This window comes from Phocoena sinus, chromosome 1 (genome assembly GCF_008692025.1).
Source record: "Phocoena sinus isolate mPhoSin1 chromosome 1, mPhoSin1.pri, whole genome shotgun sequence".
NCBI lineage: Eukaryota > Metazoa > Chordata > Mammalia > Artiodactyla > Phocoenidae > Phocoena > Phocoena sinus.
Genome location: NC_045763.1, coordinates 142,283,218 through 142,304,750, shown reverse-complemented (window position 1 = coordinate 142,304,750; position 21,533 = coordinate 142,283,218). Strand labels below are relative to the sequence as shown.

The 21,533-nt window shown below is 38.5% G+C and overlaps 2 protein-coding genes across 2 annotated transcripts in view; both read left to right on the top strand.

The window, feature by feature from the left end:
• The window catches only part of PDC (phosducin), a 41,722-nt gene that overhangs the window by 722 nt on the left and 19,467 nt on the right, over positions 1-21,533 (top strand).
• On the top strand, positions 2,280-3,685 carry LOC116759541 (telomeric repeat-binding factor 2-interacting protein 1-like). The gene has a single exon (XM_032643422.1). It carries the CDS (start codon positions 2,280-2,282, stop codon positions 3,468-3,470), a length of 1,191 nt encoding a protein of 396 aa, XP_032499313.1. The 3' UTR covers positions 3,471-3,685.

Below are 21,533 nucleotides of genomic sequence, written 5' to 3'. Positions count from 1 at the left end.
ACATATTTCTGCTTCCACACTTGGTTCATAATTTCCCCCAGTGTTAGCTTGCTAGCACTACCACAACAAAGGACCACGAAATGGGTGACTTAAACAACAGAAATGTATTTTCTCATAATTCTGGAGGCTAGAATTTCCTCTTCTTATAAGGATAGCAGTCATATTGAAGTAGGCCCCACCCTAATGACCTCATTTTAACATTATCTCATTAAAATCCCTATCTCCAAATGTAGTCACATTCTGAGGTTTTGGGGGTTAGGAGTTTAACATATGAATTTGAGGGGGATACAATTCAGTCCATAACACCCACCTAAGTTTTCTTCTTCCTCCTTCTCCTTTCCAAATCCCAAACAATATTTAAGGCCACATTAAAATCCCACTTCCAGTTCTTTACCACTTAATCATTCTAGCTCAACTTTCTTTTTCCTCTAAGTTCCAACCTCATTCACTCTGGTACTTGTATAGCTTCACCTTCATGGGTGCAGGTCTTCTATCTCCAGAAAGTTTAAGCTCGTTTAAGTTCTCTTAAGTTCTTGGTAAGTGCAGACTGAATTTGGATTCGGAACTCAAAAAGACTGTTTCCTCAATTTGAATTGTCTTTTTGTTAAGGTTTTTTCAGGTCTTATTTACTGCGATATTGCTTTCATTAGTAACAGGTGAGTTCCTGAGTAGGAAGGAGCCACTACTCTGTTACTGACTAAAAGGTACTGGTTCAAGACTTTGTGAAGAAGGGAAATTTCTCTTCCACATAAGCACTCGTGAGACCTCTCCCCTAATTTACACTTAAACTTAAATTTCTTTTCGTTAATATTTTTGCTCTCCTCTTAAATAGCTTCTTCAAACGTATTTTTTCCAGGATCATTATGACCAACGACCATAAAATACAGTGTAAGCATCTCACTCAAATGCTTTCTTGTGTGCTGATACTCAGTTGAGGTCTTTTAACTTGAAAAGGTCAGCATTTACCTCATGAATATAATCCAAATTAACATTTACATTGCACTTACATGTACTGTATATGTGTATTAAAATTGGTCATTTCATCCTTAACAAACCTATGAATGCATACTATAATTCCCCCTGTGTTGTATTTGAGGAAATTAAGGCATAAATATGTTAAATAACTTGCCCAAAATATCATGGTAGGTTAAGACAAAGAAGTCTGACATTAGTGCCAAATGGCTTAACTACTATGTATGGTTCCATGCACAGACAGGAAAGACATCATTCATTCTTCCACCCTGCCCCCCCACCCCTTAAACCCTAATTTAAAATTCATAATTACAAATAATTTTCTAATGCAAATCACATATTCTTTGGATAAGGATTTTCAATTATAGAAAAATAACTGTTCTTTCTAATACGCTCACCTTGTGTTTCAATCAGTTGAGCAGTGTGTATGAAAAAAAACTTGACCTGATTTTCATGTTCGTGGGCTCTGTGGTTTGCTCTGCAATCAGTTCTTCCTTGTTAAACCAGACATCAGGTCTGTACGTATGTCATTATGCTGCGCCCAAGTGACAGATATTGTGAACTGCAAGTAGGGTGGACTGCTAGCTGAGACTATGAAGCTCAACGCAGAGGAGCTGAGAGTAGCTACCCCACAACTGTTCACTGACCACTTTCAAACCCACTTTTACCTGTGACCTCAAAAAGCCAATGCAGTTTTCACATGTAGTAAACTTGTTTCACAGGAGAAACAAAGTGGGAGACTATTCAATCAGTGCAGGTATTTACAGTACTGTGCATTTACAGGTTTCATACGCATTTTCAATTCAGTAGTAGGAAACATCAGAAATGCTCTCTCACAATCCTGCAGCCTGTGGAACAAAAACCACATTCACAGAAAGATAGACAAGATGAAAAGGCAGAGGGTTATGTACCAGATGAAGGAACAAGATAAAACCCCAGAAAAACAACTAAATGAAGTGGAGGTAGGCAACCTTCCAGAAAAAGAATTCAGAATAATAATAGTGAAGATGATCCAGGACCTCGGAAAAAGAATGGAGGCAAAGATCGAGAAGATGCAAGAAATGTTTAACAAAGACCAGAAGAATTAAAGAACAAACAAACAGAGATGAACAATACAATAACTGAAATGAAAACTACACTAGAAGGAATCAATAGCAGAAAAACTGAGGCAGAAGAATGGATAAGTGGCCTGCAAGACAGAATGGTGGAATGCACTGCTGAGGAACAGAATTTTAAAAAAAGAACGAGGGTCTCTGTACGCCGTGTGCTGGCAAGACGGCACCTTCTTCTGGTGCTCGGCGTGAGCTATGGCTGAGGCGATGGATTTGGGCAAAGGCCCCAATGGGCCAACCCATTCCTCGACTCTGTTCGTGAGGAAGGATGGCAGCTCCATGTCCTTCTACGTGCGTCCCAGCCCGGCGAAGCGCAGGCTCTCGACGCTCATCCTGCACGGAGGCGGCACCTTGTGTCGCATGCAGGAGCCCGGGGCCGTGCTGCTGGCTCAGCCCGGGGAGGCGGCGGCCAAGGCCTTGGGCGACTTCATTTCCACGCAGTACATCCTGGACTGCGTGGAGCGCAACGAGAGGCTCGCGCTGGAGGCCTATCGGTTGGGCCCGGCTCCAGGGGCCGACCAGGCCCCAGAGACGAAGCCCGGGGCTCAGGCTGGGAGCACCGCCGCCACGGAGCCCAAGCTGCAGCCACAGGCGGGGCAGATCGTCTTCTCGGACGTGGCCATCTTGAACTATGTGAAGGAACATGCCTGCTCGCCCAGCTCCGTCACCGGCAACGCCTTGTGGAAAGCAATGGAGAAGAGCTCGCTCACCCAGCACTCGTGGCAGTCCATGAAGGACCACTATCTCAAGCGCCTGCGGGTCCAGGAGCATAAGTACCTGTTGGGGGAGGCCCCAGTGAGCCCCTCCTCCCAGAAACTCAAGCGGAAAACTGAGCAAGACGCCGAGGATGCTGATAGCGGGGAACCACAGAATAAGAGAACTCCAGACTTGCCTGAAGAAGAATTTGAAAAGGAAGAGATCAAGGAGAATGAAGAAGCAGTCAAAAAGATGCTTGTAGAAGCCACCCGGGAGTTTGAGGAGATTGTGGTGGATGAGAGCCCTGATTTTGAAATACATATAACAATGTGTGATGATGATCCACCCACACCTGAGGAAGACTCAGAAACACAGCCTGATGAGGAAGCAGAAGAAGAAGAAAAAGTTTCCGCACCAGAGGTGAGAGCTGCCATTAAGATCATCCGGCAGTTAATGGAAAAGTTTAACTTGGATCTGTCGACAGTTACACAGGCCTTCCTAAAAAATAGTGGTGAGCTGGAGGGTACTTCCTCCTTTTTAGACTCTGGTCAGAGAGCTGATGGGTATCCCATTTGGTCCCGACAGGATGACTTAGATTTGCAAAAAGATGATGAGGGTACCCGGGATGCACTGGTCAAAAAATTTGGTGCTCAGAATGCAGCTCGGATGATTGAATTCCGAAAGAAATAATTGGCAAGATAATGAAAAAAAAAGCTTTGGCAGATAAGGCATTAAAAAAATTTTTTGTGACTATTGAACTTCAGAGATTTTTACATTGGAACTGACACTCATCTTTTGACCAAATGCTATTGTTGCTCTGTGAGTCCTAGATTTTGTAGCCAAGCAAAGTTGGAGGATGAAAATAAAAGAAATTGGATATATTTAGAGCTGTTCCTGGCAGTATCAATGTGTTTGTAAAAGGAAAATCAAAAACAGAGAGGTTGGTTTACATAGTAATAACCGCTTTCTGGAATGGAATCCCTGCTGTATTGGTGAGAGGAGCTAGTGACAAAGTCAAAGGCGGAAAATTAGATGGGTCTTTTCAGAAAGCATAAATAAAGAGCCTCCTATCCTTTGGCAGAAGCTTCTCTAGATTATGATAGATTCCAAATCAAGAATCTAGGAATGTGGAAAGATTTAATTACAAGGCCTTGGAACATGGACTGTCCCAAACCCTTGCATCCCCCAGTGAACTCTGATTTCTGGGCTGCTTTGAAAACCCCGTATTCCTTTTGCCAACTTATATTTGGGGAGCCTGTTTGTTGGCTGTTCTTTTCTTCAAGTCTGTGTCAGTTAAGTCTCTAGCATGTGTTTCTTTATCTACCATCCAGTTTTGTTTAAAACACAAAAATTTAGACAGTCTTGGGAAAAGTCTTACTTGGTTACTAGTAATGTGTTTCTATTTATTGAGGATAGTTTTGTGCTAAGAATAGGTTAGATTTAAAAATTAGAGGATTAATTCCTCTTTGTTGTGTTGATTTCATTATTGAAAATAAATAGAACTTTGTAAAAAAAAAAAAAAAGAACAAAAAGAAATGAAGACAACCTAAGGGACCTCTGGGACAAAATTAAACACAACAACATTTGCATTATTGCACAACATTTGCATTATTGCACAACAACATTTGTACCAGAAGGAGAAGAGAGAGAGAAAGGACCAGAGAAAATATTTGAGGAGATTATAGTTGAAAACTTCCCTAACATGGGAAAAGAAATAGCCACCCAAGTCCAGGAAGCAGAGAGAGTCCCATACAGGATAAACCCAAGGAGATACACGACGAGACACATAGTAATCAAACTGGCAAAAATTAAAGACAAAGAAAAGTTATTGAAAGCAGCAAAGGAAAAACGACAAATAACATACAAGGGAACTCCCATAAGGTTAACAGCTGATTTCTCAGAAGAAATTCTACAAGCCAGAAGGGAGCGGCATGATATACTTAAATGGATGAAAGGGAAGAAACCACAACCAAGATTACTCTACCCAGCAAGGACCTCATTCAGATTCGATGGGGAAATCAAAAACTTTACAGACAAACAAAAGCTAAGACAATTCAGCACCACCAAACTAGCTCTACAGCAAATACTAAAGGAACTTCTCAAAGTGGGAAACACAAGAGAAGAGGACCTACAAAAACACCCCCAAAACAATTAAGAAAATGGTCATAGGAACATACATATCGATAATTACCTTAAATGTGAATGGATTAAATGCTCCAAGCACAAGACACAGGCTTGCTGAATGGATACAAAAACAAGACCCATATCTATGCTGTCTACAAGAGACCCACTTCAGACCTCGGGACACATACAGACTGAAAGTAAGGGGATGGAAAAAGATATTCCATGCAGATGGAAATCAGAAGAAAGCAGGAGTAGCAATACTCATATCAGATAAAACAGACTTTAAAATAAAGAATGTTACAAGAGACAAGGAAGGACATTACATAATGGTCAAGGGATCAATCCAAGAAGAAGGTATGACAATTACAACTATATATGCACCCAACATAGGAGCACCTCAATACATAAGGCAACTGCTAACAGCTATAAAATAGGAAATCGACAGTAACACAATAATAGTGGGGGAATTTAACACCTCACTTACATCAATGGACAGATCATCCAAAATGAAAATAAATAAAGAAACAGAAGCTTTAAATGACACAATAGACCAGATAGATTTAATTGATATTTATAGGACATTCCATCCGAAAACAGCAGATTACACTTTCTTCTCAAGTGCGCAAGGATTATTCGCCAGGATAGATCACACCTTGGGTCACAAAACAAGCCTCAGTAAATTTAAGAAAACTGAAATCATACCAGCATCTTTTCTGACCACAACACTATGAGACTAGAAATCAATTACAGGGAAAAAAATGTTAAAAACACAAACACATGGAGGCTAAACAATACGTTACAAAATAACCAAGAGATCACTGAAGAAATGAAAGAGGAAATCAAAAAATACCTACAGACAAATGACAATGAAAACACGACGATCCAAAACCTATGGGATGCAGCAAAAGCAGTTCTAAGAGGGAAGTTTATAGCTATACAAGCCTACCTCAAGAAACAAGAAACATCTCAAATAAATAATCTAACCTTACACCTAAAGGAACTAGAGAAAGAAGAACAAACAAAACCCAAAGTTAGCACAAGGAAAGAAATCATAAAGATCAGAACAGAAATAAAGGAAATAGAAACAAAGAAACAATAGTAAAGATTAATAAAACTAAAAGCTGGTTCTTTGAGAAGATAAACAAAATTGAAAAACCATTAACCAGACTCATCAAGTAAAAGAGGGAGAGGACTCAAATCAATAAAATTAGAAATGAAAAAGTAGAAGTTACAACAGACACCACAGAAATACAAAGCATCGTAAGAGACTACTACAAGCAACACTATGCCAATAAAAGGGACAACCTGGAAGAAAAGGACAACTTCTTAGAAAGGTATAACCTTCCAAGACTGAACCAGTAACAAATAGAAAATATGAACAGACCAATCATAAGTAATGAAATTGAAACTGTGATTAAAAATCTTCCAAGAAACAGAAGTCCAGGACCAGATGGCTTCACAGGTGAATTCTATCAAACATTTAGAGAAGACCTAACACCCATCCTTCTCAAACTCTTCCAAAAAATTGCAGAGGAAGGAACACTCCCAAACTCATTCTATGAGACCACCATCACCCTGATACCAACACCAAAGATACTACAAAAAAAAATATTATAAACAAATACCACTGATGAATATAGATGCAAAAATCCTCAACAAAATACTAGCAAACAGAATCCAACAACACATTAAAAGTTTCATACACCATGATGAAGTGGGATTTATCCTAGGGATGCAAGCATACTTCAATATATGCAAATCAATCAATGTGATACACCATATTAACAAAATGAAGAAGAAAAACCATATGATCATCTCAATAGATGCAGAAAAAAGTTTTGATAAAATTCAACACCAATTTATGATAAAAACTCTCCAGAAAGTGGGCATAGAGGGAACCTACTTCAACGTAATAAAGGCCATATATGACAAACCCACAGCAAACATCATTCTCAATGGTGAAAAACTGAAAGCATTTCCTCTAAGATCAGGAACTAGACAAGGATATCCACTCTTACCACTATTATTCAACATAGTTTTGGAAGTCCTAGCCATGGCAATCAGAGAAGAAAAAGAAATAAAAGGAATACAAATTGGAAAAGAAGAGGTAAAACTGTCACTGTTTGCAGATGACATGATACTATACATAGAGAATCCTAAAGATGCCACCAGGAAACTACTAGACCTAATCAATGAATTTGGTAAAGCTGCAGGATATAAAATTAATGCACAGAAATCTCTGGCATTCCTATACACTAATGATGAAAAATCTGAAAGAAAAATTAAGGAAACACTCCCATTTACCATTGCAACAAAAAGAATAAAATACCTAGGAATAAACCTACCTAGGGAGACAAAAACCTGTATGCAGAAAACTATAAGACACTGATGAAAGAAATTAAAGATGATACCAACAGATGGAGAGTTATACCATGTTCTTGGATTGGAAGAATCAATATTGTGAAAATGACAATACTACCGAAAGCAATCTACAGATTCAATGCAGTCCCTATCAAATTACCAATGGCATTTTTTACAGACCTAGAACAAAAAATCTTAAAATTTGTATGGAGACACAGAAGACCCCGAGTAGCCAAAGCAGTCTTGGGGGAAAGAAACGGAGCTGGAAGAATCAGACTCCCTGACTTCAGACATACTACAAAGTTACAGTAATCAAGACAATATGGTACTGGCACAAAACCAGAAACATAGATCAATGGAACAAGAGAGAAAGCCCAGAGATAAACCCACGCACCTATGGTCAACTAATCTATGACAAAGCAGGCAAGGATATCCAATGGAGAAAAGACAGCATCTTCAATAAATGGTGCTGGGAAAACTGGACAGCTACATGTAAAAGAATGAAATTAGAACACTCCCAACACCATACACAAAAATAAACTCAAAATGGATTAGAGGCCTCAATGTAAGACTGGACACTATAAAACTCTTAGAGGAAAACATAGGAAGAACACTCTTTGACATAAATCACAGCAAGATCTTTTTTGATCCACCTCCTAGAGTAATGGAAATAAAAACAAAAATAAACAAATGGGACCTAATGAAACTTCAAAGCTTTTGCACAGCAAAGGAATCCATACACAAGACGAAAAGACAATCCTCAGAATGGGAGAAAATATTTGCAAATGAATCAACAGACAAAGGATTAATCTCCAAAATATATAAACAGCTCATGCAGCTCAATATTAAAAAAAACAAACAACCCAATGCAAAAGTGGGCAGAAGACCTATATAGACACTTCTGCAAAGAAGACACACAGATGGCCAAGAAGCACATGAAAAGCTGCTCAACATCACTAATTATTAGAGAAATGCAAATCAAAACTACAATGAGGTATCACCTCACACCGCTCAGAATGGGCTTCATCAGAAAATCTACAAACAACAAATGCTGGAGAGAGTGTGGAGAAAAGGGTACGCTCTTGCACTGTTGGTGGGAATGTAAATTGATTCAGCCACTATGGAGAACAGTATGGAGGTTCCTTAAAAATCTAAAAATAGAATTACCATATGATCCAGCAATCCCACTACTGGGCATATACCCAGAGAAAACCATAATTCAAAAAGACACATTCACCCCAATGTTCATTGCAGCACTATTTACAATAGCCAGGTCATGGAAGCAACCTAAATGCCCATTGATAGATGAATGGATAAAGAAGATGTGGTACATATATACAATGGAGTATTACTCAGTCATAAAAAGGAACGAAATTGGGTCATTAGTTGAGACGTGGATGAATCTAAAGACTGTCATACAGACTGAAGTAAGCCAGAAAGAAAAACAAATGTCGTATATTAACACATATATGTGGAACCTAGAAAAATGGTACAGATGAATCGGTTTGCAGGGCAGAAATTGAGACACAGATGTAGAGAACAAACGTATGGACCCCAAGGGGGGAAAGCCGCAGCCAGGTTGGAGTGGTGGTGTGATGAATTGGGCGATTGGGATTGACACGTATACACTAATGTGTATAAAATTGATGACTAATAAGAACCTGCTGTATAAAAAAATTAATTTAATTTAAAAATTAAAAAAAAAGAAATAAATGCTCTCCCTGTGAATGCAATATGTTAATAGAGAAGTGGGTATATGAAATTGAAAATTATATTTTAAAAAACTGGGGTAGATAGCTGGGGGGAAGCAGCCGCAAGGCACAGGGATATTAGCTCGGTGCTTTGTGACAGCCTGGAAGGGTGGGATGGGGAGAGTGGGAGGGAGGGAGACGCAAGAGGGAAGACATATGGGAACATATGTATATGTATAGCTGATTCACTTTGTTATAAAGCAGAAACTAACACACCATTGTAAAGCAATTATACCCCAATAAAGATGTTTAAAATAAATAAATAAATAAATAAACAAAAAAAAATAAAATAAAATAAAATAAAAAACTGGTAAATTTTTGAAATTTCTCCAGTGGTGTAGATAATTTACCTATTTGATTATACATCCTGAAAAGGCTTGCCATTTTTCAATCTTTTTAATATTAATCTTAGAAACATGGAATTTAAAACATTAAACTTAAATCCTCTATTCATAATTATGAATATGGAAACAGCCTATGTTGATTAAATAAAACAGCAGAAAAAAAGAAAATAAAACAGCAGAGACTCTGCCCTACAAACAAACCCAAGACAGATCTGAAATAATGTCCTCTTTACCCTTTGATAAACTGTCTATTGGCTTGCAAAGGCAGTGGCTAAATTCCCCCTTGGTAATAATTTCACATGATAGTCTCACTGAGTGTGGTGTTAAAAACCAGAAACAGAGCATCAAAATTCCACCTCAGATGATGTAGGAAGCCGCCTAGAAAATGTGAATCTGAGGCTAGCAAAAGGCCTCCAAATTGCCTCTCAAACTGGCCTGCACCCAAGCCTAGGATTCCTGCCACTAATACATTTTTTCCTACTTACATGATGTTTCTTGGAGTTTCTCTGGCAGTTGCATTTTGAAATATCACAACACAACATTATCTAGAGAAGTAAGACACTATAAATCACAAATTCTTTAGAATAGATTAATCTATCAGAATATTTATTGTCAAAAGGGAAGCAGTAAATAATGAGAGAAGAGGTGAAGCTACAGGGAGTGTTGAATGGCCAGGAGGCTGGAGGAATGGTACATACAGCATACAGCACTGCTAGAATAACAGCCAGTGTGTGCTGTAGGAGTGGGAACAAGGCAAGATCAGCTAAGCAAAGAAGCCAAACATCAAAAGGGAAAGGGAGCAGAGGCTAAACACAAAACTCGTACAACTTGCTAATTCTCTGTGGGACTGGCCTTGTTGACCAAAACTAAAATATGGAAATTATGCAATAAGGAGGGAAATTTCATCAGAGTTTACAAATTAAATTAAGCAAAAAGGGTAGAATGACTGAATTTGTTTTAAAGAATTTTAAAATTGACCACTTTACTACAAATAAATTCTCACAGAGATACTGAAATGCTAACTCCTCTGCTCAGTATTGAACAGGTTGTTCCACCTCTTCTCAACCAGGATTAGGAAAGGCCCTTATTGTGTTGCTAAAGATCCTATTTATAGGATCTTTATATCTTGAAATGTTTCAAAAAAACTAAATAAATGTAAAAAAAAGGGGTGGGGGAGGAAACATAACTAAAATAACGTACTGCCAAATAAGGAAAAGAGGTTGCTGACTCTTTTAAAATCTAAATAGAATCCTCCCAAACTGTAAAAAATGAGCACTAGAAAGTTAGCCACGTTAAGTGATAATGTAATTTAGTTTGTTTTGTTTTGTTTCTATACATCTGACAAAGCAATCGTTAGTTGGTCCTTTTCTGGTGATGTCCTCTTCCAGGTTACACACTGATTTGCCTCATAATAGTTCTTTCCAAGGAAATACTGATACAGTGATACTCATCGCCCAATGAAACTTACGTTTCTCTCAGTGATTATGATAGCTCTTTAACATACAAAGACAATATTCTGAGATCCCTTCTGCCTAACTCCTTCTCTTCCATGACTCGGAAAGACCTCAAGAAACAGTAGGAATACAAACTTAAACAAGGGGAAAATAGCATCAGATTCCTTGAATGACTAGCATCTGAACCAGAGCAAAGACAGCTGGCAGCACTGCTCCTTCCAATAAAGGGCAGTGCAGTGTCCTAAGCTGGGTGCTCTTTTATCTCTGCCCTTTTCCCCAGTTAAAAGACAATACACTTTAGGTAAAGGATCAATTTTTTATTTAAAGTCCCTAAAGATGATATTCAAAATATTTTCTTTAAAAAAGGAAAGGCAGAACAGATTCTGGATACAAACAGGTATTTGGCTATCTTATTGTTTCCTATACATTTTGCTCAACCTCAGTTCCATATTTCATTCTTATTAGTTTTCAATTTTCATAAAACGTAAATACCATGATTTAAATGACACCTAATTTGAAAATAAAGCCAAAATATGTGTTGCTGAATATTACAGCCAAAATCTACTAGTAACTTAGTTAAGCTTAACATAGCCATGCAGCTACAGAAAGAAAGAAAAAAGAAAGAAAGAAAGAGAAAGAAAGAAGGAAGGAAGGAAGAGAAAGAAGGAAAGAGAAAGAAAGAGAAAAGGAAAGAGAAAATCAAACAAGAATCAACAACCTTGACACTATCAATATGATGAGTTAACACACAGACTTTTTCCTAAGGTGTTGATCATATTTTAATAGCACATTTACCATATCAAAAGATATGTCAAGAATTTTGAAGGTGGAAAACAAGAATATATATAGTCTATTCATTTGAGATCATACAAGGAAGAATATTAAATATCAGATGTAGAAATATTACTAGAAAAAGTAGAGACATGTAATAGGAATAAAAAAGCCCATCTGGAGCCAAGTTAATGTCAAAGCCCTGGTTCCAACTCTTATTGGCTCTGGGATCTTGAGCAAATTACTCAACCTCTCTCAGTCTGTTTCTTCACCTATTAAATGTAACAACTCTGCCTCCACTTGAGTTATTGTGAAGATCAAGGTGAAACCATGTCAGTAAAAGTGTTTTGTAAATTATTAAAATTTATTCAATGTAATAATAAGGTAATATCTTTATATGGTGACACATAGTAACTACACTTATCACGGTGATCATTTTGAAATATATAGAAATATCAACTCACTATGTTGGTAACAGGAACCAACTAGTGTCATAGGTTAATTATACTTCAAAAACAAGTAAACAAACTCATAAAAAAAAGAGATCAGATTTGTGGTTACAGGTGGGTTGTGTGAGGTGGATTGGATGAAGGTGATCAAAAGATATAGACTTCCAGTTATAAGATAAGTACTAGGAATGTAATGTGCAACATGATTAATATAACTAACATTACTGAATGTTCTATATGAAAGTTGTTAAAAGAGTAAATCCTAAGTGGTCTCATCACAAGGAAAAAATATTTCCTTCTTTTTCCTTCATTTTTATTTATCTGAGATGATGGATGTTCACCAAACTTACTGTGATGATCACTTCATGATATATGTAGGTCAAATCATTATGCTGCACACCTTAAACTTATACAGTGCTGTCATGTCAACGATATCTCAAAACTGGAAGAAAAAAAGTGACTCAATGTTACCCGATTAAGCATTGGAATAATAACAATACTAATAATAAGCTAAATCCTAAAACAGGTTCATATTTCCTCCAAGAAAAGTTGTTTTCTTCACAAACTATGCCCTAAGATATTAGAAATGTGACAAGAATGTAAAAGCTTGACAAATGCGCTAGGAACTAACTCTGAATTTAAAAAGGTGGTAGGCTAGACAATCTCTCATTGCCATAACTACACCTTTGTATCTCACACTTGAAAATGAATGTTATTTATAGATAAAGCCGTTCAGTTAATTCTCACAAGAGGATTACCAGATTGCCAATCAAGCAAAGGCCCCAGCAGGTGGGGTTTATGTGAGCTAATAAAACAGGTTCTGTCAAAGCAGTTGTGGAGTGTATTCCAGAATCATTGATCCTCCCACACCCTATTCTTAATCCAAAAAAATTATATCTTCTGGCCAAGAACAAAAATTAAGGGCCGGGTATTAAATAGATGTATTCCACCTAAAATACACTGTAGGTTATACAGAGATTATGTGTGTTCCATACACCTAGATTTTAGAAACTGTACTAAGAATTCAAAAGGCCACCTGGTGTTTTCAAGGGTATCAAAAAATAAATTCTATTTCTCTGTCAACTATAAGAATCATATTCTACATCCAAACTTAGACTCTTTACTTAAGCTCCAGGCTCAAATTTCCATGTGTATTTAGGACAAATCTACTTGGACTAGCAAATAGTCTATACTCACACTAGACTGGACTATTTCATACTCATTATGTCCAGAAATATACGTACCCAAAACTCCTTCATGAAGGTTTGGTCTCAGTGAATAGTATCACTATTGTTCTAGCCACCTGGTGAAAATGTTACATCATATTTGACACCTTCCTCAGCCCTACTCCCACCACAGCCATTAATAAATGAATGTCTCTGGCTGATATCTCCAAAATGTCTTTTGTATTTATCCAGTCCTATGTTCTATTCCTATTGTCACTACCCTTGTCTAAGTATTCATCGATTTCCACTAAATCATCTGGTCAATGTCTTAACTGTTCTCACTGACTGCCTCACCTTTCCAAATATATTTTCCATATTCCTAATGGAGGAGTCTTCTAAACAGTAAGATTAAAAGTTCTTAGCGAGGCGTTTAACAATCTAGGCTATATCTGTCTTTCAGACTTATTTCTAAGTTGATGTCTCCACAAACTCCATTCTCCAATCATACAACACACCATAATAGTTACTATTCCATGTGTACTGTACTCTATAGTTCAGGGCAGTTACTCATGCTATTCCCTGCATAAAGAAAGCTCTTTTCTCCCTTCTCCAAAAAATAACATATTATTTATATTTCCAAACCCAGTTCAGGTACTATTTTCTCCACCTCCTCTCACTTGAGCTATACCCCAACACTCAGAATTTATCTCTATCTCCTACAACGTTATAAAGCCCTGTTTGTATTTCTTAAAAAGTATTTCTTTCATACATGCATGTTCCTTTCTCATTAAATTATAAATCCAAATACTGTAAGCATATTAATATTATCTTTTAGTTTGTCTAGGCTTTTTGTTTTACATCTTTATTGGAGTATAATTGCTTTAAAATGGTGTGTTAGTTTCTGCTTTATAACAAAGTGAATCAGTTATACATATACATATGTTCCCATATCTTTTCCCTCTTGCGTCTCCCTCCCTCCCACCCTCCCTATCCCACCCCTCTAGGCGGTCACAAAGCACCGAGCTGATCTCCCTGTGCTATGCGGCTGCTTCCCCACTAGCTATCTACCTGACGTTTGGTAGTGTATATATGTCCATGCCTCTCTCTCGCTTTGTCACAGCTTACCCGTCCCCCTCCCCATATCCTCAAGTCTGTTCTCTTGTAGGTCTGTGTCTTTATTCCTGTCTTACCCCTAGGTTCTTCATGACATTTTTTTTCTTAAATTCCATATATATGTGTTAGCATATGGTATTTGTCTTTTTCTTTCAGACTTACTGCACTCTGTATGACAGACTCTAGGTCCATCCACCTCATTACAAATAGCTCAATTTCGTTTCTTTTTATGGCAGGGTAATATTCCATTGTATATATGTGCCACATCTTCTTAATCCATTCATCCGATGATGGACACTGACGTTGCTTCCATCTCCGGGCTATTGTAAATAGAGCTGCAATGAACATTTTGGTACATGACTCTTCTTGAATTATGGTTTTCTCAGGGTATATGCCCAGTAGTGGGATTGCTGGATCATATGGTAATTCTATTTGTAGTTTTTTAAGGAACCTCCATACTGTTCTCCATAGTGGCTGTACCAATTCACATTCCCACCAGCAGTGCAAAAGTGTTCCCTTTTCTCCACACCCTCTCCAGCATTTATTGTTTCTAGATTTTTTGATGATGGCCATTCTGACTGGTGTGGGATGATAACTCATTGTAGTTTTGATTTGCATTTCTCTAATGATTAATGATGTTGAGCATTCTTTCATGTGTTTGTTGGCAGTCTGTATATCTTCTTTGGAGAAATGTCTATTTAGGTCTTCTGCCCATTTTTGGATTGGGTTCTTTGGCTTTTTGTTATTGAGCTGCATGAGCTGCTTATAAATTTTGGAGATTAATCCGTTGTCAGTTGCTTCATTTGCAAATATTTTCTCCCATTCTGAGAGTTGTCTTTTGATCTTGTTTATGGTTTCCTTTGCTGTGCAAAAGCTTTGAAGTTTCATTAGGTCCCATTTGTTTATTTTAGTTTTTATTTCCATTTCTCTAGGAGGTGGGTCATAAAGGATCTTGCTGTGATTTATGTCATAGAGTGTTCTGCCTATGTTTTCCTCTAAGAGTTTGATAGTGTCTGGCCTTACACTTAGGTCTTTAATCCATTTTGAGCTTATTTTTGTGTATGGTGCTAGGGAGTGATCTAATCTCATACTTTTACATGTAGCTGTCCAGTTTTCCCAGCACCACTTATTGAAGAGGCTGTCCTTTCTCAACTGTACATTCCTGCCTCCTTTATCAAAGATAAGGTGATCATATGTGTGTGGGTTTATCTCTGGGCTTTCTACCCTGTTCCTTGATCTATATTTCTGTTTTTGTGCCAGTACCATACTATCTTGATTACTGTAGCTTTGTAGTAGAGTCTGAAGTCAGGAAGCCTGATTCCTCCAGCTCCGTTTTTCGTTCTCAAGATTGCTTTGGTTATTAGTGGTCTTTGGTGTTTCCATACAAATTGTGAAATTTTTTATTCTAGTTCTGTGAAAAATGCTGGTGGTAGTTTGATAGGGATTGCATTGAATCTGTAGATTGCTTTGGGTAGTACAGTCATATTCACAATGTTGATTCTTCCAATCCAAGAACATGATATATCTCTCCATCTATTTGTATCATCTTCAATTTCTTTCATCAGTGTCTTATAATTTTCTGCATACAGGTCTTTTGTCTACTTACGTAGGTTTATTCCTAGATATTTTATTCTTTTTGTTGCAATGGTAAATGGGAGTGTTTTCTTGATTTCACTTTCAGATTTTTCATCATTAGTGTATAGGAATGCCAGAGATTTCTGTGCATTAATTTTGTATCCTGCTACTTTACCAAATTCATTGATTAGCTCTAGTAGTTTTCTGGTAGCATGTTTAGGATTCTCTATGTATAGTATCATGTTGTCTGCAAACAGTGACAGCTTTACTTCTTCTTTTCCAATTTGGATTCCTTTTATTTCCTTTTCTTCTCTGATTGCTGTGGCTAAAACTTCCAAAACTATGTTTAATAAGAGTGGTGAGAATGGGCAACCTTGTCTTGTTCGCGATCTTAGTGGAAATGGTTTCAGTTTTTCACCATTGAGGACAATGTTGGCTGTAAGTTTGTCATATATGGCCTTTATTATGTTGAGGAAAGTTCCCTCTATGCCTATTTTCTGCAGGGTTTTTATCATAAATGGCTGTTGAATTTTGTCAAAAGCTTTCTCTGCATCTATTGATATGATCATATGGTTTTTCTCCTTCAATTTGTTAATATGGTGTATCACGTTGATTGATTTGTGTATATTGAAGAATCCTTGCATTCCTGGAATAAACCCCACTTGATCATGGTGTATGATCCGTTTAATGTGCTGTTGGATTCTGTTTGCTAGTATTTTGTTGAGGATTTTTTCATCTATGTTCATCAGTGATATTGGCCTGTAGTTTTCTTTCTTTGTGACATCCTTGTCTGATTTTGGTATCAGGGTGATGGTGACCTTGTAGAATGAGTTTGGGAGTGATCCTCCCTCTGCTATATTTTGGAAGAGTTTGGGAAGGATACGTGTTAGCTCTTCTCTAAATGTTTGATAGAATTCACCTGTGAAGCCATCTGGTCCTGGGCTTTTGTTTGTTAGAAGATTTTTAATCACAGTTTCAATTTCAGTGCTTGTGATTGGTCTGTTCATATTTTCTATTTCTTCCTGGTTCACTGTTGGCAGTTTGTGCATTTCTAAGAATTTGTCCATTTCTTCCAGGTTGTCCATTTTATTGGCATAGAGTTGGTTGTAGTAATCTCTCATGATCTTTTGTATTTCTGCAGTGTCAGTTGTTACTTCTCCTTTTTCATTTCTAATTCTATTGATTTGGGTCTTCTCCCTTTTTTTCTTGATGAGTCTGGCTAATGGTTTATAAATTTTGTTTATTTTCTCAAAGAACCAGCTTTTAGTTTTATTGATCTTTGCTATTGTTTCCTTCATTTCTTTTTCATTTATTTCTGATCTGATCTTTATGATTTCTTTCCTTCTGCTAAATTTGGGGTTCTTTTGTTCTTCTTTCTGTAATTGCTTTAGGTGCAAGGTTAGGTTGTTTATTCGAGATGTTTCCTGTTCCTTAAGTTGGGATTGTATTGCTATAAACTTCTCCCTTAGAATTGCTTTTGCTGCATCCCATAGATTTTGGGTCATCATGTCTCCATTGTCATTTGTTTCTACGTATTTTTTTATTTCCTCTTTGATGTCTTCAGTGATCACTTCGTTATTAAGTAGTGTATTGTTTAGCCTCCATGTGTTTATATTTTTTACAGATCTTTTCCTGGAATTGATATCTAGTCTCATAACGTTGTGGTCGGAAAAGATACTTGATACAATTTCAATTTTCTTAAATTTACCAAGGCTTGATTTGTGACCCAAGATATGATCTATCCTAGAGAATGTTCCATGAGCACTTTGGAAAAATGTGTATTCTGTTATTTTTGGATGGAATGTCCTATAAATATCAATTAAGTCCATCTTGTTTAATGTATCATTTAAAGCTTGTGTTTCCTTATTTATTTTCATTTTGGATGATCTGTCCATTGGTGAAAGTGGGGTGTTAAAGTCCCCTACTATGAATGTGTTACTGTCGATTTCCCCTTTTATGGCTGTTAGTATTTGCCTTATGTATTGAGGTGCCCCTATGTTGGGTGCATAAATAATTACAATTGTTATATCTTCTTCTTGGATCAATCCCTTGATCATTATGTAGTGTCCTTCTTTGTCTCTTCTAATAGTCTTTATTGTAAAGTCTATCTTGTCTCATATGAGAATTCCTACTCCAGCTTTCTTTTGGTTTCCGTTTGCATGAAATATCTTTTTCCATCCCCTTACTTTCAGTCTGTATGTGTCTCTAGGTCTGAAGTGGGTCTCTTGTAGACAGCAAATATATTGGTCTCGTTTTTGTATCCATTCAGCCAATCTGTGTCTTTTGGTGGGAGCATTTAGTCCATTTACACTTAAGGTAATTATCAATATGTATGTTCCTGTTCCCATTTTCTTAATTGTTTTGGGTTCGTTATTGTAGGTCTTTTCCTTCTCTTGTGTTTCTTGCCTAGAGAAGTTCCTTTAGCATTTGTTTTAAAGCTGGTTTAGTGGTGCTGAACTCTCTCAGCTTTTGCTTGTCTGTAAAGGTTTTAATTTCTCCATCAAATGTGAATGAGATCCTTGCTGGGTAGAGTAATCTTGGTTGAAGGTTTTTCTCCTTCATCACTTTAAATATGTCCTGCCACTCCCTTCTGGCTTGCAGAGTTTCTGCTGAAAGTTCAGCTGTTAACCTTATGGGGATTCCCTTGTGTGTTATTTGTTGTTTTTCCCTTCCTGCTTTTAATATGTTTTCTTTGTATTTAATTTTTGACAGTTTGATTAATATGTGTCTTGGTGTGTTTCTCCTTGGATTTATCCTGTATGGGACTCTCTGTGCTTCCTGGACTTGATTAACTATTTCCTTTCCCATATTAGGGAAGTTTTCAACTATAATCTCTTCAAATATTTTTCTCAGTCCCTTTCTTTTTCTCTTCTTCTTCTGGAACCCCTATAATTCGAATGTTGGTGCATTTATGTTGTCCCAGAGGTCTCTGAGACTGTCCTCAGTTCCTTTCAATCTTTTTTCTTTATTCTGCTCTGCAGTACTTATTTCCACTATTTTATCTTCCAGGTCACTTATCCATTCTTCTGCCTCAGTTATTCTGCTATTGATCCCATCTAGAGTATTTTTAATTTCATTTATTGTGTTGTTCATCGTTGTTTGTTTCATCTTTAGTTCTTCTAGGTCCTTGTTAAATGTTTCTTGCATTTTGTCTAGTCTATTTCCAAGATTTTGGATCATCTTTACTATCATTATTCTGAATTCTTTTTCAGGTAAACTGCCTATTTCCTCTTCATTTGTTAGGTCTGGTGGGTTTTTATCTTGCTCCTTCATCTGCTGTGTGTTTTTCTGTCTTCTCATTTTGCTTATCTCACTGTGTTTGGGGTCTCCTTTTTGCAAGCTGCAGGTTCGTAGTTCCCGTTGTTTTTGGTGTCTGTCCCTAGTGGCTAAGGTTGGTTCAGTGGGTTGTGTAGGCTTCCTTGTGGAGGGGACTAGTGCCTGTGTTCTGGTGGATGGGGCTGGATCTTGTCTTTCTGGTGGGCAGGTCCATGTCTGCTGGTGTGTTTTGGCGTATCTGTGGCCTTACTATGATTTTAGGCAGCCTCTCTGCTAATGGGTGGTGTTGTGTTCCTGTCTTGCTAGTTGTTTGGCATAGGATATCCAGCACTGTAGTTTGCTGGTCGTTGAGTGAAGCTGGGTGTTGGTGTTGAGATGGAGATCTCTGGGAGATTTTCGCCATTTGATATTATGTGGAGCTGGGAGGTCCCTTGTGGACCAGTGTCCTGAAGTTGGCTCTCCCACCTCAGAGGCATAGCACTGACTCCTGGCTGCAGCACCAAGAGCCTTTCATCCATACGGCTCAGAATAAAGGGGAGAAAAAGTAGAAAGAAAGAATTAGTAGAAGTAGAAAGAAAGAAAGAAACAAACAAAGAAACAAAGAAGGGAGGGAGGGAGGAAGGAAGGAAGGAGGGAAGAAAGGAAAAGAAGAAGATAAAGTAAAATAAAATAAAGTAAGGTAAAATGTAATAAAGTTATTAAAATAAAAAAATAATTATTGAGAAGAAAAAAAATTTAAAAAAAAGAAAAACAAAAAAACAACAACAAAAAAAATGGAAGGATAGAATCCTAGGACAAATGGTGGAAGCAAAGCTATACAGACAAAATCTCACATAGAAGCATACACATACACACTCACAAAAAGAGGAAAAGGGGAAAAAAATCATAAATCTTGCTCTCAAAGTCCACCTCCTCAATTTGGGATGATTCGTTGTCTATTCATGTATTCCACAGTTGCAGGGTACATCAAGTTGATTGTGGAGCTTTAATCCGCTGCTTCTGAGGCTGCTGGGAGAGATTTCCCTTTCTCTTCTTTGTTCTCACAGCTCCCAGGGGCTCAGCTTTGGATTTGGCCCCACCTCTGCGTGTAGATCGCCGGAGGGCGTCTGTTTTTCGTTCAGACAGGACAGGGTTAAAGGAGCCGCTGATTCGGGGACTCTGGCTCACTCAGGCCGGGGGCAGAGAGGGGCACAGAGTGCGGGGCGGGCCTGCGGCGGCACAGGCCAGCATGACGTTGCACCAGCCTGAGGCCCGCTGTGTGTTCTCCCAGGGAAGTTGTCCCTGGATCCAGGGACCCTGGCAGTGGTGGGCTGCACAGGCTCCCCGGAAGCAGGGTATGGATAGTGACCTGTGCTCGCACACAGGCTTCTTAGTGGCGGCAGCAGCAGCCTTAGCATCTCATGCCCGTCTCTGGGGTCCGCGCTTTTAGCCGCAGCTTGCGCCCATCTCTGGAGCTCCTTTAAACAGCACTCTTAATCCCCTCTCCTCACGCACCATGAAACAAAGAGGGAAGAAAAAGTCTCTTGCCTCTTTGGCAGGTCCACACTTTTCCCCAGACTCCGTCCCGGCTAGCCGTGGCGCACTAACCCCCTGCAGGCTGTGTTCACACCGCCAACCCCAGTCCTCTCCCGGCGCTCCGACCTAAGCCCGAGCCTCAACTTCAGACCCTGCCCGCCCCGTTGGGTGAGCAGACAAGCCTCTCGAGCTGGTGAGTGCCAGTCGGCCCTGATCCTCTGTGCAGGAATCTCTCCACTTTGTCCTCTGTACCCCTGTTGCTGTGCTGTCCTCCGCGGCCCTGAAGCTTTCCGCCTCCGCCACCCGCCGTCTCCGCCCATGAAAGGGCTACCTAGTGTGTGGAAACCTTTCCTCCTTCACAGCTCCCTCCCACTGGTGCAGGTCCCGTCCCTATTCTTTTGTCTCTGTTTATTCTTTTTTCTTTTGCTCTACTCAGGTACGTGGGGGGCTTCTTGCCTTTTGGAAGGTCTGAGGTCTTCTGCCAGTATTCAGTACGTGTTCTGTAGGAGTTGTTCCACGTGTAGATGTATTTCAGGTGTATCTGTGGGGAGGAAGGTGATGTCTGCGTCTTACTCTTCCGCCATCTTCCCGGAAGCCTCAGCATATTATTTTTCGCTTAGCATTTCCTATGGTCTCTAGCTGTGTGAGTGTGTGTGTGTGTGTGTGTGTGTGTGTGTGTGTGTGTGTTTTATCCATCAGTAACTCATTGCATGTTGATCAAAAATAATGACCACCATTAAATGAGTGCTTATTATGTGCCAGGCTCTATCATTTTACACTATATTAATTGAGTCACTTAATCCTTAGAATAAATCTATGAAGTAGTTAACATTAGCCCCATTCAATATGTAAAG